General features: G+C 49.1%; 1 protein-coding gene across 1 annotated transcript; it reads right to left on the reverse strand.

Annotated features, from left to right (window-relative positions):
- Positions 1–1548: 1548 nt before the first annotated feature.
- LOC136660638 (dipeptidase 1-like) lies at positions 1549–11222 on the reverse strand. The gene is made up of 10 exons (XM_066637944.1): positions 11116–11222; positions 7426–7558; positions 6729–6861; positions 6137–6287; positions 5666–5735; positions 4662–4838; positions 3992–4076; positions 3829–3904; positions 3164–3299; positions 1549–1719 (listed from the first exon to the last, which is right to left on the reverse strand). Exons 1-10 carry the CDS (start codon positions 11220–11222, stop codon positions 1549–1551), a joined length of 1239 nt encoding a protein of 412 aa, XP_066494041.1.
- Between the last annotated feature and the right edge of the window lie 5013 nt (positions 11223–16235).

Below are 16235 nucleotides of genomic sequence, written 5' to 3' on the forward strand. Positions count from 1 at the left end.
AGACAGGCTGTTCTCAAAATGCCATCGGAAGCTGCTAATGAGTTGCTTGATTAGCTAATTAATTGGCTAATGAGGAATGCTTGGACGAAGGCTGTGAGTGAAACAGGAATGCAACAACTGCCTGCACAAGGTCTCCAGCTGCATCCTCACACCGCAAGCTGTGTGGAGAGACTCAGGTGCTTTTGCGCATCCAGCCCTAAGGAGGAGACCTCACTTGGGCCTACAGGCTCCTGCCGAGTGCTGGGCATTGAGCCCCTCAGGCCTGTGCTGGGCCCACAGACAGGTGTAGGTAGAGGGGTCACACTCCTTGCCCAAAGCAGGAAAGTTTCCTCTTGAACCCCTGGGCTGCCATGTGCCAAAGCTCACTTATCTCCTCTCACAAGGTCGGACTCATCCACATAGGATCCATCCAGCTCAGTACTGAACCTGGGTCCTTTGCATGCAAAGCAAGTGTCTCCACAAAGCTACAGCCCCCCCCCCCACCTCTCCTTGGGAGACATCCATGAGGAGATGCCAGGCGGAGGCCAGGATGGCATGTGCAGACACCACTAGGCCCAAGTCTTATACATGTGCGAAGCCACTCAGAAAGAGGGGAGACTCGGTTCTTTATTCAGAGCTGGGAGTGGGCCAGGCCCAGCACAGGTGTTTTTTAGGAGTACAGAATGCATGACAAATTATCGCATGAAGGGGGCAGGAGGAGGAACAGAGCAAGGAGGAGTGGCAAGCAGCAGGGCACTGGAGTGGCTCAGGGGGCAGGTTTGCTAAAGAGGAATCTGGAAGAGGGAAGCAGCTGGTTGAAACCAGCAAGACATTTGCACTGTCACCTCTGGGTGTGGGGGAGCACAGAGGTGGTGGAGGTGTTTGCAGCAGAAGAGTTGCAGCCGGCTGGGAGTTGCATGCCCCTGCAGGGCTGTGGGAGCAGATGGGGTCCAGCAGAGTGACCTGGCCCTTGAGGGAGATGGGGCTGCACCTCCTGGCTCTTAGTCTTCATAACCAGAGAAGAGGCTGTTCTGGGGCGAGGCTGCTGGACAGGGAAGAGGAGCTAGAAACACGCTCCTGTCTATGCTTCTGTGGACGGTTTGGCAAAGGTGGGACAGTGCTGTTAGGGGTGCAGCAAGGGCAAAATCCACATCTCCAGTTCAAAGAGTTCCACAGAATTCTAAGAGCTCGCCAAGCCTGGGGGGGGGGGGATTATACAGGGGCAGCACAAGTTTGGTTTGGCAAAATCCAAAATCCAAAATTTGGTTGGGCAAAATCCACATCTCCAGTTCAAAGAGTTCCACAGAATTCTAAGAGCTCGCCAAGCCCGGGGGGGGGGGGGGAATTATACAGGTGCAGCACAACAAGAAGAGGGCAAGGACGAGGCTGCTGGTCAGGGAAGAGGAGCTAGAAATGCACTCCTCTCTATGCTTCTGCAAAAGGTTTAGCAAAGATGGGGCAGTGCTGTTCGCAGTGTAGCAAGAGCAAAATTCTCATCTCCAGTTCAGAGAGTTCCGCAGTATTCTAAGAGTATTCTAAGAGGGGGGGGGTGGGGGTGGGGTGACACTTCTACAAGTGCAGCACAGCAAGGAGAGAGAGGGCGAGCACAGCTGGCAGGAATCTGGGACGGTTCCCACTATCAGGATACCCATAGCGTGTTCGGCATGCCCCTTCCAGCTCCTGGTATGAGATGGGCAAGTCACCGGGTGCTACCCCTTCAAGAGACATCTTGTCCCGCTCCTAGAGAAGGAGAAGGGCTGGTTAAGATCAAGTGAACTGAGTTATGGGAAGACTGTGGGGAGGGCCCGGAAGAGGGGCATACGCAGGTTGTGTCATGTGCTGTGGGGCATCAATGCAGAGGATGGAAGGAAATGGGTGTGTGTGAGAGAGAGCCATTGCCAGTGATGAACAAGGATTGCCTCCAGGCTTCCTTTCTCTAGATGCCATCCTGCATCAACAGGCATTTGACAGGACACCCAGGTGATGTTCTCAGCCTGCTGTAATCCAGTATTTCCTGAGTTGTGCTCCTGTGTTTCTTCAGAACTGATTTGTGGCAAAAGTGTGTGTGTAATAAAACACAATTGCAACTCCAACGCACCCTGTGCAGGAGGGCAAAATGCTCTTGTGGCTTTGCAGGGCTGCTGTGCATTGCAGGGGCTTCCTGCTTTTGCTCCCTGCTGATCATGGCTGGGGACTAAGGATGAATCAACAGCCTCCCTAGTGTCACCTTCTGGCTTCTGCTGCGAGAGAGAAAGGCTAAATAATGGCTTCCTTGCACTATTTTTCTTTTCATTTTTTAAATGGCAAAATGGCACAATTTTTCTAAAAAGAGTTTTAACAGGGGTGTCAAACATAAAGCCCGGATCCAGCCCATGGAAGCTTTTCATCTGGCCCTCGGGCTCTCAGATGCTGAACAGTGCTGAAGTGTTACTGCTGAAAGGGCAGCCCACAAGAAAATTGGGGTCTCCCATGTCTTGAAATACGATCAATATTTGCATATTTTTCTCTTCTGTCATGTGCAGCTAATGAGTTCCTAAGTGAGGAAAACGTGCTTATTTCTTATGACCTGTTCAACCCATTTTTGCCTGGTTCACAGGTGTACACATTTGGTCCCTGTTGTGAATATGTAACATTGTTCAGAAAAGGCTTAATGACATCACTTCCTGCCTAATAACATCACTTCTGGTCTGCAGAAGGCATCATAAATGCTATTTGGCCTGCTGTATGAAATGAATTTGACACACCTGGTTTAGAACAAGTAATTCTTAAAGTAACAAGCTCCCCCCCCCCCCCCCCCCCAGAAATAAACTGACATTGGGACAGTTCAAGGAGACTCTTCGAAGGCCAGTTCATCACTAATCCTTCCAGACAGGACCAACAGGAAGCAGTAAATAGGGACAAGTTTCTCCCAGAACAAGCTAAGCAGAAGCTGCCAGGGTCTTGCCAAATAGGCTTCTTTATGAGTGGATGTGATGGGAGCATCTTGGCCATGAGGGAGGGAAGGGAGGGAATTGCTGGTAGTGGTGTTAAGTACTGTGTGGAACCTCTGTTTTAATTCTGCTCCCAGTTAATTGTGGAAAAGCAGGGCCCTCTGGCATTGCTGAGGCACCAGCACAGAAGCAACTGAGAGATCTCCATCATGTCCCGTCCCACCCAGCCTCCCTCTGTAGCCAGAGTGTCTCACCTGCTCCACCCTCTGGAAAACCCGAAGCAGGTTCTCTGCAAGGGCGTCTCTCACTTCCTCCTCTGTCCATCCCCTCCTCAGCAGCTCTGCAACCAGATCTGGATATTTGGAGACATCTTCCAAGCCCACTGGGACTCTGGGCAAGAGCAAAAATGCATCAAGATGAACACAGAGGTTGAGAGCCTGACTTCCCTACTCTAAGGCATTCTAGTGGGAAAGGAAGCCCCCTTCAGTTCTCAAGGCAGCACACCAGCTGGGAGGGGCAGCTCAGCAGCAAATGGGAGAACCCTCCCTTTGTTCCTGCATCTTGAGCAACTGTACCAATGTCCCACCTGAGCTTCAGGAGACACCAGTGGGAGCCGCTTGATTTGTAAGATATGTCAAACCTGTTTTGATAGGGCTATATATGCATGCAATGAATGCACCATCACTGTTGCCCATATGCTCCATGCTAGTACCTCACCAAATTCTATTGTTCTAGGCATCCCCTTCAATCTCCAAGCAGTAACGTTCACCCCGGGAATGAGGTTTGAATGCCTTCAGAGGTCTGCTTTTGACTAGGGTAAGACCTTCAAACTGGCTGGGTCCAGACCTGCCCAGCAGGATTTAATAACCTCTGTATGACACAGATGAAACCCAGTGCACTCTGCACTTTCATTTGGTACCTGGGAACACCATCATAGTCTCCTCCAAATCCCACAGCCTTGGAACCAGCGATGCGCTTCACATGGTCCATGTGATCTGTGAGCAGGAAGTAGGGCAGCAGAGTGAAGCAGTCTTTGGTGTGTGCTTTGACCCCTTACCTGCCCCCTGCTGTCCCTGACTCACCTGCTACCTGTACAAGCGTTGCCTCTGAGCTACAGGACACGTAATCATTATAAAAGTTCACCATCACAAGGCTGCCAGTCTCGTTCTATGGGAAGAGGCACAGGGAGAAAAGGGTACTTCAGAGAAAGGAAGTACCAAAGCAGTTTTGCCTTTTTTTTTCCTGTTACCCAACCCAACATGCCTATCATCCTTTTTAGGCCCTTCTCAATTTCTCATCCTCCCTTTTCTTAGTTGGGTCTGCAGTGGTGTGAAAGCTGAGCTATCTGGACATACACACACACCGGTCTAGATGGATCGAAAGCTCCCCACACTGATCCAGGTTGATCCAACATCACCAAAGTTACATTACCAAAACTTTCAGAGAAAACGGCCTCTGGCCACTGCTCACCTGCATGTAGCACCTTGAGAACCCTTGTGATTGCGAGGTGGGATTAAATATTTTTAATGAACAAACAACATGATCATTTCTACATAGGTAAATGCAAAATCGCCTGCCAGGCTGGGAACAATGAAGGAGATGGCAGAGAGCCGATTGAAAAGTGGCCAGGTTGGCACAACTTCTCCAAAGTGACAGCTGGAGCTGATCGCTTCTGGCACCTGCTCACTCTCACGGATTCCCCCCCCCCACCGTGTCCCTGGCACATGTTTGCAGAACTGTGGGCTTGCTCACCACTCGACGGAGCACGTCATCAGGCACATTGCGTCGGTGCTGGCAGATCTTGTAGGCAGAGGAGTGGCTGAAGATCACAGGTGCCCTGGAGACATTCAGAGCATCATTCATGGTCTCCACAGAGACGTGTGCCAGGTCAACCAGCATGCCCAGGCGGTTCATCTCCTTAACCACTTGCTGCAGGGGAGAGAGGTGGGGAGATTGAATGCAGAGGCCAGCCCTTACAACTGTTTGTCCTACTCCAGGCATTACTGGCCACTCTGTCTGGCTCTCCAAGGGATCTGTTGAGATCCTTTTGAGAGAGGAGTTGAACCTGGGATCTTCTGTATGCAGAGCAGGTATGGCTCTACCACTGAAAACATGATCTTTCCACAGGCATACAAAGCAGTTTGTACAGAATCCGGCTCTGAGTCCTTCCAGCCCAGTACTGGCAATGGACTGGAAGTGGCTCTACAGAGCTTCCAACAAAGAGAACCGTCTTTCCCAGTACCTGTTCCTCAAGACTCATTTGAAGTGGGAGATTCTGCCAGGGATTGAACCTGGGGTGTTCTGCGTGCAAACCCCCCCAGCTATCCCCCTCACTAATGTAGGAACCAAAGGGACTACTTCACCTTTGGCCTTGTCCCCACTTTTAGGATTTGGGGTGTTACTTCTCAAATGATGGGACTCCTTTAGCAAGGAATTGTGGACTCCGCCTCTTATTGATCTCACTTTGATTAATAATTTCATACAATAAGTTAATAGTAGCAAGCTACATTTTTCAATAAGTTATTCATATTTAATTAGGTTATGGGGTGGGGAGGGGAGAAGAGGGGCCTAAGTGAAAGGGTCTTTGCACGCTCATACAAACATTCCCTCTTTCTCAGCATCAAAGTTCATCCAAATGTCCTGTAAATGAACAAGAATTCCCAGGTTTATTCTAATGACATCTGAGCATGCGTATTGGTGCCCCTAATTTGGAAGATAACCTGCCCTCCCATACTCCACAGCGCCTTCACTCTCACCTTCCCAAATTCAGAGAGGCCATTGTGAACAGGCTGCTCTTCTGTGGTGTCCACCAGCCAATTATCTGCCCTGTCAAAAGATGGACAAATCAGATGAGAGGAGAGGCAGACCCAGTTGCTTTCCCACTGAATGGACAGGAGCTTTGGCTGTATACCATGAAGACAGGCTCTTGGGCGTCCCCCCAACAAATTCTCCCCCTGTTTTAGCCACCATGTGTTTGTTGCTATACTTCAGTGTATCATCAAATTTTTGAAGTAAGATTAGCTGGGCCTCAAACTTGCTTTGAACTTGCCTTTTCTAGCTCAGAACTTCTGGGTATATGAGCATACATGTGGCTGTTCACTAGCAAGGAAACTGAACTTTGCACATGCCTGGAGGTGCTCACTTCTCATTCTGGGGATGATACTGAATGCAGACTCCAGGCCCCTGCTCTGTTGGTACTTGGCACACATCCCACTCCCTGCCCTTACCAGGGAGTGTTGCAGCTGTGGGTGAGGGTCATATAGCGCACCCCCAGCTGGTAGAAGGTGCGCAGGACTCCCAGGCTGCTGTCGATGGAGTGCCCGCCCTCCACGCCAATCAGGCTGGCGATTCGGCCAGCCTGAAAGGCCTTCCGGATACCTGCAGGGGAAACGTTTTCTGTCACTCCGAGGCCAAGCAAGTGCAACAAAGAGGAGGGGTGAAGGGAGAGGTGAAGGTTCTCAGACCTGGAAAAACTAGCTCTGACCCTGGTACCGGCTGTTGTATTTAACAAGGCTTCGTCTTAGACCTTTAGAGTAGGAGGGAGCATTCTGGAAGGTACTGCTTTTCCTATCACTGGCATCACTGGCAGAAGCTGAGATTGCCCATCCCATCCTATGAATGGCAGCTTGCATTTGACTGAGTAAGAAGGACTCTGGAGCTTATATAATCCTCCCCTGCTTTGGGTATTGTTTTGGTGGTTTGGCTGCACTTTAGGCTGGTGGAACACATGCCTGCCCTGGAATGAGGCGCTTCTGGATTGGGGAGTTCTCCGCCTGCTAGGGAGTGGCTCTCTCATCAATGCCAATCCCATCTTCTCACCTGCACTGTCATAGACACACTCGAAGTCATCTGGGTAACGGAGACACATGCGATGGATGACGTCTATCTGCTCCAAAGTCCGCTTGACACCGTCTTTGTTCTGGGTCTCGCAAGGCACATAGGCTGCCCAGAACTGCGCGAGGTGAGAGGAAAACCAAAGGAGATTCTGGAATGATCAACAGTGCCTGTTCCCTGCACCCTGGGCACATGCTCCACAAGCAGAGAACACTCACAAACATGCCAAAAGTGCAAGAGGAAGAAGAGGGGCTCTGTGTAGTGCCAACAAGCCAGGCAACCAGCTTGTGTGAAGTTTGGGGGCATGCTGTGAAACCGAGCTTCCCCTCCCCATAGAATGTGGCTCATAGCACATGCCAGCAGCTGGAATTCATCCTGTAATTTCATTAAATTCCTCTTGGTGTAATAACTCTCAGGATGGCTTACACCAGCATTTAGGAACAGTACAAAATATAAGAATAATGCAAGTGGTCTTGAAAGCAGCAAGACAGCCAAAGAAACAGAAGCAGCATCAAAGCAGTTTGAACAGCTGTTAATGCTGGACATCAACAGCTTCATCTTGTTTTCCGTCTACTTGAAGAAGAACCTATGAGGTTCAGAAGCTGGCAAAATGTCTCTAGCAGACTCCAAAGAAATGTTGTTCCTCCCCCGCAGCCTGCCTGTGTGCCCCCCCCGCTCCTACCTGTGCTCCCACATGTCCACTCCGGAGCTTGGGGATGTTTGTGTGAGTGCCTTCCAGAGTTTTCAGGTTTGCCTTATCCAAGGACAGCTGGTTGTTGAATTTCTTCAGCAGCTGCCAGGGTAAGTCATTGTGCCTAGAGCAGGATAGGAGAGAAGCCTGTGAGAGAAATGGCTGCACCCATGGCATAGGGGGTGCAACAGTTGTGAATGGTGGGTCTGGGTTGCAATCCCTCACAGGACTGTTGTGAGGATAACATGGGGGAGGGGAAGGAGAGCCAGAACCAGAAGGAGAGCCACCCCCAGCTCATCCTTGGGGGTGTCATATTCTGAGATGAAGCCAGAGACTCCCAGTCATGAAATAAAATAGAAACCAGGAGCTGTGGCATCCTGGGGGTGTGTGACAAGCGTTAGTGACCAAAATCATTAAAATTGCTGTTTTTACGAATAATACCATCCTGCAATATACCATTCAATACGTAATTTACAGTAGAATACAATGAAAAAAGACCGAGTGAAATATCTCCTTTCTATCAAAAGTTATGATCCAAAAACCAGAAAACAAAAATGCAATTGTCTCATGTAACAAAAAAGTACATTTCCCTAATTCAAAACGGACCACTGACTGATTCTTCAAAGAGCCAATGAGACGTTATTATGACATAGCATGGAACCAATAAGATGTTAGTAAGGTGACACCTTATGGGGGGGACGGGACACCACTAGTGACCAAAAAAGCTAAAATTGCGATTTGTTGGAATAATACCATCATGTTATATACCATTTGATATGTGATTTTCTGCAGAATGCAATGAAAAAACCATGTTGAAATATCTGTCTTCTATCCAAAGGTATAGCCAAAAAACCTTCCCCTGGGGGCTGGGGATAAGAATAGGCCCTCAGTTTGGCTGTATTTGTCATAAGAGGCAACTAAACAGCCACTGGGTAGATGGGACTCGTCAGCCTGGGAAGGCAGCTCACCTGAGAGAAGGAAAACTCTGATCCCAGACCTCCACTGCCTTGTGGCTACACCCAGTTATGGAAAAGGCTTCAGGAGTCAACCTTGAGGAAAAATCCGGAGCCGGAGTCCCTGAGGCAGTTCATGGCTGAACACAGTCACGTTCTGGCAACTCCTGCAACGCCGCAGGAACCAACCGTATTGGCCTCTGCCTTTCCATTGGACCATTTCAGTGACGTGGAGAGGGGGAATTTGCTGCATGGGTAACAGCCTATCCTCCATACCTACTTTACCCAGGCTTCACACACTGGAGAGACACTCTGTTCCAGAACCACCATTCAGAGCGTGACACCATAGTCTTCCGAGACTGAAGGATGCCAACAAGAAGAAGAAGAGCCAAAAAACCAGCGGGTCAGGGCAATGGTAGATCAGCACACCTACCACCACTGCATGGGTGGAGGTCCATTGTGGGGGTGACATGCTGGCCTCCTGCACTGGGTGACACAAACTGTAGTGATGCCACTGACCAGGAGCAATAGCCACAAGGTCAACATGGATATCTTGAATATTTCATTGCATTTAAAGTCTTGTCACCGGAAGCCATCTTGAGGCCTTGGAGTGAAGGTGTGTGTGTGTGGGGGGGGGGAACCTTAACAGGTAGACAGACATGATCAGATCAGATCAGCCCAGAGCAGATCTTCTTCTCAGAAGGCCCAGGGCTGGGCAACTGACGTTACAGCCCTGTGGCTCAGATCCCCCTGGCACGAGGGGTCAGTTCCTATGCTTGGGCAAGTGACTGCCCCATTTTAGAGGCTTAGCGTTTCAGTCCTTGACTTTCTCTTTCTTTGTGGCTTTTCAAAAGCCATCAGTTAAACACAGACATCTGTCCTGGCTGCAAGGAAAAGCGAAGCACTTTCTCTGTCAGTAAATACAGTCTTTAGATTGTAAAACAGCTAGAAGATGGATAAGACCTGCCTGTGTCTGGACAGGGGCCAAGAAGAATTGTCTGGAGGGCATCCTTCCATATCATTATCTTTTCCCACTGGGGTAAATGATATGTAGAGATGACAATCTTATCTCCTGTACTCCTCAGGAGGGAAGCAGATGGAGGTGTTTTTCTGAAGTCTAAAGGCAACTGACCTTACGGGTGTAGAAGCTACTTTTCAAGGGACAGGGGTTGGATCCTGACTCACTACTCCACTGTACTTTTATGAGGCAGGGCCAAAGTCTAGTGAAAACTCTCTCTCATTATTTGTCACCTTGCACAGTCTCTGCATTGTGCTCATCCCCATTTTCCACTCTGCTCTGTCACAAGGCTCTGTTTGCTTTTACCGCCCTTGCTGTTTCCTGGCCTGATTTCTTGCTCTTAGATTTGCTAATTGAACTTTTACCTCACAATCTCTTTCACCTCCCATGTCAATTAGCCTCATTCCACTCCTGCAATGCAGTGGCACTCACAGCTTGATCAGGATCACTGAGGGAGGGGCCTGCCAGGGCTATATTTGGGGGACAGAGAATGTCGCTGTCCTTCTACCAGAAGAAACAGGATGTCCATGACCCTCTCCTCTCTGGGGTGTTTTGTCTGTTGCTTGCACCCTTCTGGAGCCTGTGTGCACTTTTCGTGATGGCTGCCCATCAAGAATGCCAACTGAGGTGTGCGCCTCAAACAGCAGATTGGCAGTAGGGTACCCACCTTAGTCTGGCCATTCACCTCCACTGTTCCTCTTCTCGCTCCAAAAAGGAAGAGGGTGATGGAGTGGAAGAGGAAATGCCAAGGACACTCTAGCCCACCACTCTCTTCCACACCTCCTCTTCTGCCCTGTCCCCCTCTTCCGATTCAGGGAGCAGGAGGAGCTGAGGCTGGCACATCACCAGGGAAGAAGGGCAGCATTTGGCACCCTATCACACATGCGGAGCGTGTTGGGCCAGTCCGGCTCATTCTACTTGCTGAGATTTTAAGACTCTCAACTCTCTCTAACACATTTTTTATTGATCATCCCCCAAAGTTGAAAAAGAGAGACTGCTTGAATGAGTACAGTGACCAGAAGACAGAGACTATCCCAGTAAAGAGGAATGGGTAGAGCATCTCTTGCCTGGGCACCACCAAGACCCAGGATGGTGCCAGGAGAACTCTGGCTCATAGAATTCCAGGGAATGCTCCTTTCTGGAACACCCTGCCCAGTCCAGGAGTCTTCTGTACTCCTTTGAATTTGAATTTGAAGGAAGAGGAATAGAGCGGAATAGAGCGGAAGTGCGGGGAGAGTGGTGGGCTAGAGCACTGGAACTGCTCAAACCACCACTCCCCTCTCCCTCACACTGTCTCCAGTTCATCCTATTTTGAAATTTGAGGTGGGAGAGGAGGAGCAGTGGTGGTGGTTGCTACACTTCTGGGGAAGTGGGGAGCAGGTGCCTCAGGCACCAGGAGATCTTGGGTCAGCCGTGTGAGATCTCCAAGGATCCTTGAATGTGTGTCACAGATATACCCTGTCTTGGCTCCATTTGCCTGCTCCCAGTTGCATAGTCATGCATGCAGCCAGGAATGCTAGGTGCTTCCTAGACCACAGCACTGAAGCTGTATGCAGCCAGGGAAAACTTCAAATAGTGCCCAAGGATGCCCTACTTATGGCTTTGACATCTAGGGGTAGTAGCAGCTAATGCCCGACAGTAGCATTCTCTAACCTCCTCCTCACCACCCCATAGCAGGCAGAGGACATAGGAAGGATGCAGTAACCTTACCCATCAATTACGGGTGTTGTGCTCATGATCCTCAGTGCTTCCGTATTGTACTGATCTGCTGAGCACAGCAAAAGACAGGAGAGGAACAGGATGGTGGGCAACAGCATCTTGACTTGGTTGAGGCTACACACTCAGCTTCTTTCTCAGAGTCCAGCGATTCTCTGCCAGGGATTCTCATGCAAAAGTAGAATTCAAAGGAAGCTTCCTTAAGGGTGAAGAGTAACTTTTTTTTTTTTTTAATCCCTCCCTGTACCAGGAAAAGACAAGCAGGGACATATCACCCCAAAGTCAATAAATAACCATTTGGGAGGAGCAACAGAACAATCTAAACCAGCTGGATTTAATCTGCCTGGTATGACTGACTTCGAGCTTGGGGAGGAGATAGACACATCCTTCTTGCAGGTAACAAAGCAGCACAGCTGGAGCCCACACTGCCAAGGGATACCCTGCAATGGCTGCATCCCCTAGGCCTAGGCAACATGGTTCTCCCAACCCTCATTCCTGGAGAGCTGGCCTGCACCCTGAGGCATGTTGATCCTGCTTCCCAGGTTCTGGGAAGGTCTGAGGTCTGGCCCAAGAGCAGGGTGACCAGATGTCATAACCACAAAATAGGACAAGGCACCTCAAAATGTAGGATAACCAAGAAAAATGTAAGACATGACAAAATCAAAGCTGAAAACACTTGTATTTTGATTTCATGTGGTTAATTTAAATATTATATTACTTATTATTAAATTTTAAACTATATTACATATAATTTCATATAATTTAGTAATTACAAGAAGGCTATGTGCTGCCTGTAGGGACCTGCTTACAGGGAAAAGGAGGACATTTAAGTTCTTTTCCTGGACTCAAGGCTAAAAAAGAGGACAAGTCTTGGAAAAAGAGAACTTGCCCAAGAGAGGCAAAGTGAACAACCTGACTAGGAATGGAGGGAGACTTCTGCCAAAAGCTTCACTAGATTGACCTTTGTTTCACTGTTGCCATTTGCTCCAATCGGCTTCAAGATATCCAAGTGGCAGCCATTTGAGAACAGAACATAAGAAGAATCCTACAGGTCAGGCCCCAGGGAGCCCATCTAGGACTCCCTTTCCCACTGTGGGAAAGGATCCCCTTTCCCACTGTGACCCACTAGTTCCTTCTGGGGAGCCCACAAGCAAGAGGTTAAGGTCTTCCTCTCTCCCATCGTTGCACCCCCCAACTGCAACTCAGCTGTTGCCTCTGACCCTGGAGGCAGTGCACAGCGATTGTGGCCAGCAGCTTCTCCTCTATGACTTTGCCTAATCCCTAATATGAGCCACCCAAACAAGTGGCCAACCCCCCATGATGAATGAACTCCAAAGGTCAGCCATGTGCTGCATGAAGAAGCGCATCCTTCCCTCCATCTCACATCTCCCACTGGTCGATTTCATGGAACAGCCCAGCCTGGCTCTTGTGAGAGAGGGAGAAAAAGTCTCTCTCCTCACCTTGCATCATCATAAGTCTCAAACCCTTTTTCCCAAGTTAAAAAGTTCCCAGTATGAAAATCTGACCTGTTGATAAAGTGCTTTATCATCCATCTGATCACCTGGGTTGCTTCCTTTTGAACTCTTACAACTCTGAAATGTCTTAATTGAGGTGTGGCAAACAGCACCATACAAATGTGGCCATGCCATGGATTTGTGCAGGGGCATGATAATGTTGGCAGACTCATTCTAGATCCCTTTCCTAATGACCCATAGTGTGGAGTTTGCCTTTATTTCACCACTGCTACAGACAGGGTGGATGTTTTCATTGAGGTCTCCACCACAGTCTCCTTCCTGGTTTGTTAGTGACAGCTCAGGCACCATCAGGGAATATGTGAAGTTGAGATTTTTGGCCTCTGTGTGCATCACTTTACACTGGCTGACTTACTGGCTGATTCCCAAAATATTGCATGCCCTCTTGGGCAAAACACCAAACAGCATGCAAGCAACCCACTCCCCAGAATGACCTCTGACCTCCCTCTCTCTTTCCTTCTCCTCCCCCCCCCGAAACAAGTGTACACCCCTCCTCTCTCTCTCTGCCTGAAATATCAAACCTCCTTTAGAATAGTCATTGGATTGGAATGTACACACAAAGCTCATTTTCAGCAGGACCACGAGTGTACGCTTCCTTGTTTATTTACCTCATTTGTATGAATGCATACCTCTCATTTCATTATTTTCCCCTTCACACCACATTTGTCTTGATTCCCCTCTTTTTAGTTTGAATAGTCTTTAATCAACTGTTTAATGTGATTTGAGCCCATTGGAATTAAATTCACTGTAGGTGAAATTAATTAAAGAAATAATTCTAAGACAGAAGAAATAAGACCCCAACCAGGAATAAATAAAAAAGTGCTTCTTAGAGTTTAATAAATCAGGAAGACAGGCAAAGCATACTTGTTTTGGGTGTGCATGATTCCTCTACAGTGTGCCAATTGTCATATGATAATAAAGTTGTTGCTATCTGACCTTCACTGAGGAACTTGTTCTAGGATGTTCCATTCTATGAGATAAGAGTGCTTTTAGCAAGTTGTGTTGAAGGACGATGAGTGCATACTGTATGATCAGTTTGAGCCTGAATGCTATAAAAAGCTGTAGTAAACCCGAAGACAGAGATCATCAGAAGACCCTCCCCCCCCCTTCAAGAGAAATTCGAGTTGTCACTTCAGGCTGGATAAGAGATATTTTGGAGTCTCTGAAGTTCGGTTTTCAGCAATGGCTGCTTGCTTTTTCTGGTACCCCCCCCCCCAGTTGGACTTACACCACTAAACCCTGTAGCAGAGAGGTCAGCTGCACTAATGGACAAAAACCAAGGCTGCAAGGTGCGGTGTCAGTGTGACTGAGTATGTTCCATGTGAAGAGAGTTGTTGATCTTCAGCTCTGTGGCTGCCTGTTGCAAAGGAGCTTGGGTGAATACCTGGAGCATGAACAGAGGGGAATTCTTTGACTGGGTGCTGTGGTGGCAATTGGGAGGATGGGTGAGCGCCTGTTAAAAAGTTTCATTCCTTTTTGTGTGTGTGGTGTGAAAGCTCTGAGTGAAGAAAGAGAGGCAATGGTGGGGAGGGGGTGTGGAAAGAAAAAGGGACATTGGCACAGTTGATTAGAATTGTGCACACATGCTGGAATTACAAGAGGCTCACAAAGGCTAAAGCCTCAAGTTGAAAAAAGCCTCCCAGAGCAGGTCCTCATCAGCTCCTCGTCAGCAGTGTGTTTATATGTCAGCAGTGTGTTTTTGGGCACAATCCTAACCAACTTTCCAGCAATGCAGCCCCAAGTTAAGGTAACAAACATACCCTTACCTTGAGGAGGCCCCCCTTCTCTACCTCCCCACTGCAGGACACAGTGCATGCCACATGGCACAGCTATGTCAGTGCTGTAAATTTGGTTAGGATTGTGCCTTGTTTGGTTAATCTCCTTCTGTTTAAATGCATGCAAAAAATGTTTTCAAAGGGAGGGGGGGTAAAGAATAGATTAAACCCTGGACAGAAGCTAAGCAAAAGCAGCGCCTCACTGGTGATGCTGAAGGCAAGCGGTTTTGGATAGTACTTGAGGTAAGAAAAGAATAAAAGCTAAAAACACTCGTATATTGATTTCGTGTGGTCAATTTAAACACACAAATTTATTATTGAAGATTATATTACATTGAATTTATTAATTGCAGGAACTCTCCGCTGCCTGCAGGGGCTGCTCACAAGGAAAAGGAGGACATTTAAGTTTGTTTCCAGGACCTGAGTCTAATAAAAGAGGACATGTCCTGGAAAAAGAGGATCTCTGGTCACCCTGTCCAGCCGGCTCTCCCCTCTGGGGGGGAGCATCTCTAGAGGAGTGATGGTCCAGCACCGCGCCCCCTTCGCCACCAGCACGCTCTCCTGGCCGTATGGCGAGGCTGCAGGTGACAGAGAGTCAAATCCTATGCATGTCTACTCAGAAATGTCCCATTCTAGTCAATGGGGTTTACTCCCAGGTAAGTGTGGAGAGGATTGCATTCTGAGGAGGCTAAACTAAACTTGACAACTAAAATTGTCAAGGCACACCATCAGTTTTTTGACAATTGACAAGGCACACCATGCAGCTGGTGGGGGGCTCACATCCCCCAATGGCCCTACAAATAAATGACTCACCCAAAACTCCTGCAGCACACCTGCAGACCATTTGCGGCACACCAGTGTGCCACGGCACAGTAGTTGAAAATGGCTGGTCTAGCGGCTCAGCTCTGCCTGTCTTTGCAGCTGGCAAGCAGCTCAGGCAAACACTTGGCTGAAAGAGCTGGCATTGGGCGAGGCAGGGCGGAAACCTCAGCAGAGACTCTGAAGATTTTGGAGGAGGGCAGAGACATCTCTGGAGCTTCCTACTGCAATTCTGGAGCAGGGTTGCTGGAAGCCCTCAGGCAGAGCCCTGCACTCAACCCCCCCCCCCCCCAGCAGCAGCTGCCCCTCTCCCCTGACACCTTGCAGTGCAGAGGCCAGCCTCCTCTGAGCACCACTCCCATTTGTGGAAGGGGTGCTCTGTGCAGCAGTCCCTGGGCTGGTCCTATGCCTTCATTGCCACCAGCACTGGGGATTCATGGGTTGACCTGGGTGTGCATGCCTGGCCTGTCCCTGACACCACACCAGTGATCATTGATTGGTGCCCTGAGGCACAATGAACTAACAGTGTGCTGTCTCCCTAAGTACTGCCCAAATTCCAGACTCCAGTGATCACCCAGTGATCCACCAGTAGATCCTGAGCTTCCTTTCATGTGCCTCCATTACAGCGCATCAGAAGAACCACCAAGGTTTCCTGCAGCATCCCTTTCAAAGCTGTTGTGTATGCGGCAGTTCGGTTGCAGGTATGTTGAGGCCACTGCTTCGGACCACCAGCTCACAAACACACAGGGCTGCAGGGCACTTTGGTCCCCTCTCCTGAGAGCTGCAGCCACCTTTCTAGGGGTGTGCATGTGCCTACCTGGCCAGGAGACACAGGGCCCAATCTTATCCAATTTTCCAGTGCTGGTGCAACTGTGCCCATGGGGTGTGCACTGTATCCTGTGGTGGAGAGGCAGTTACAGAGGCCTTCTCAAGGTGTGGAAATATTTGTTCCCTTACTTCGAGGCTGGATTGCGGCTGCACCGGGGCT

This window comes from Tiliqua scincoides, chromosome 9 (genome assembly GCF_035046505.1).
Source record: "Tiliqua scincoides isolate rTilSci1 chromosome 9, rTilSci1.hap2, whole genome shotgun sequence".
NCBI classification, from domain to species: Eukaryota; Metazoa; Chordata; class Lepidosauria; order Squamata; family Scincidae; genus Tiliqua; species Tiliqua scincoides.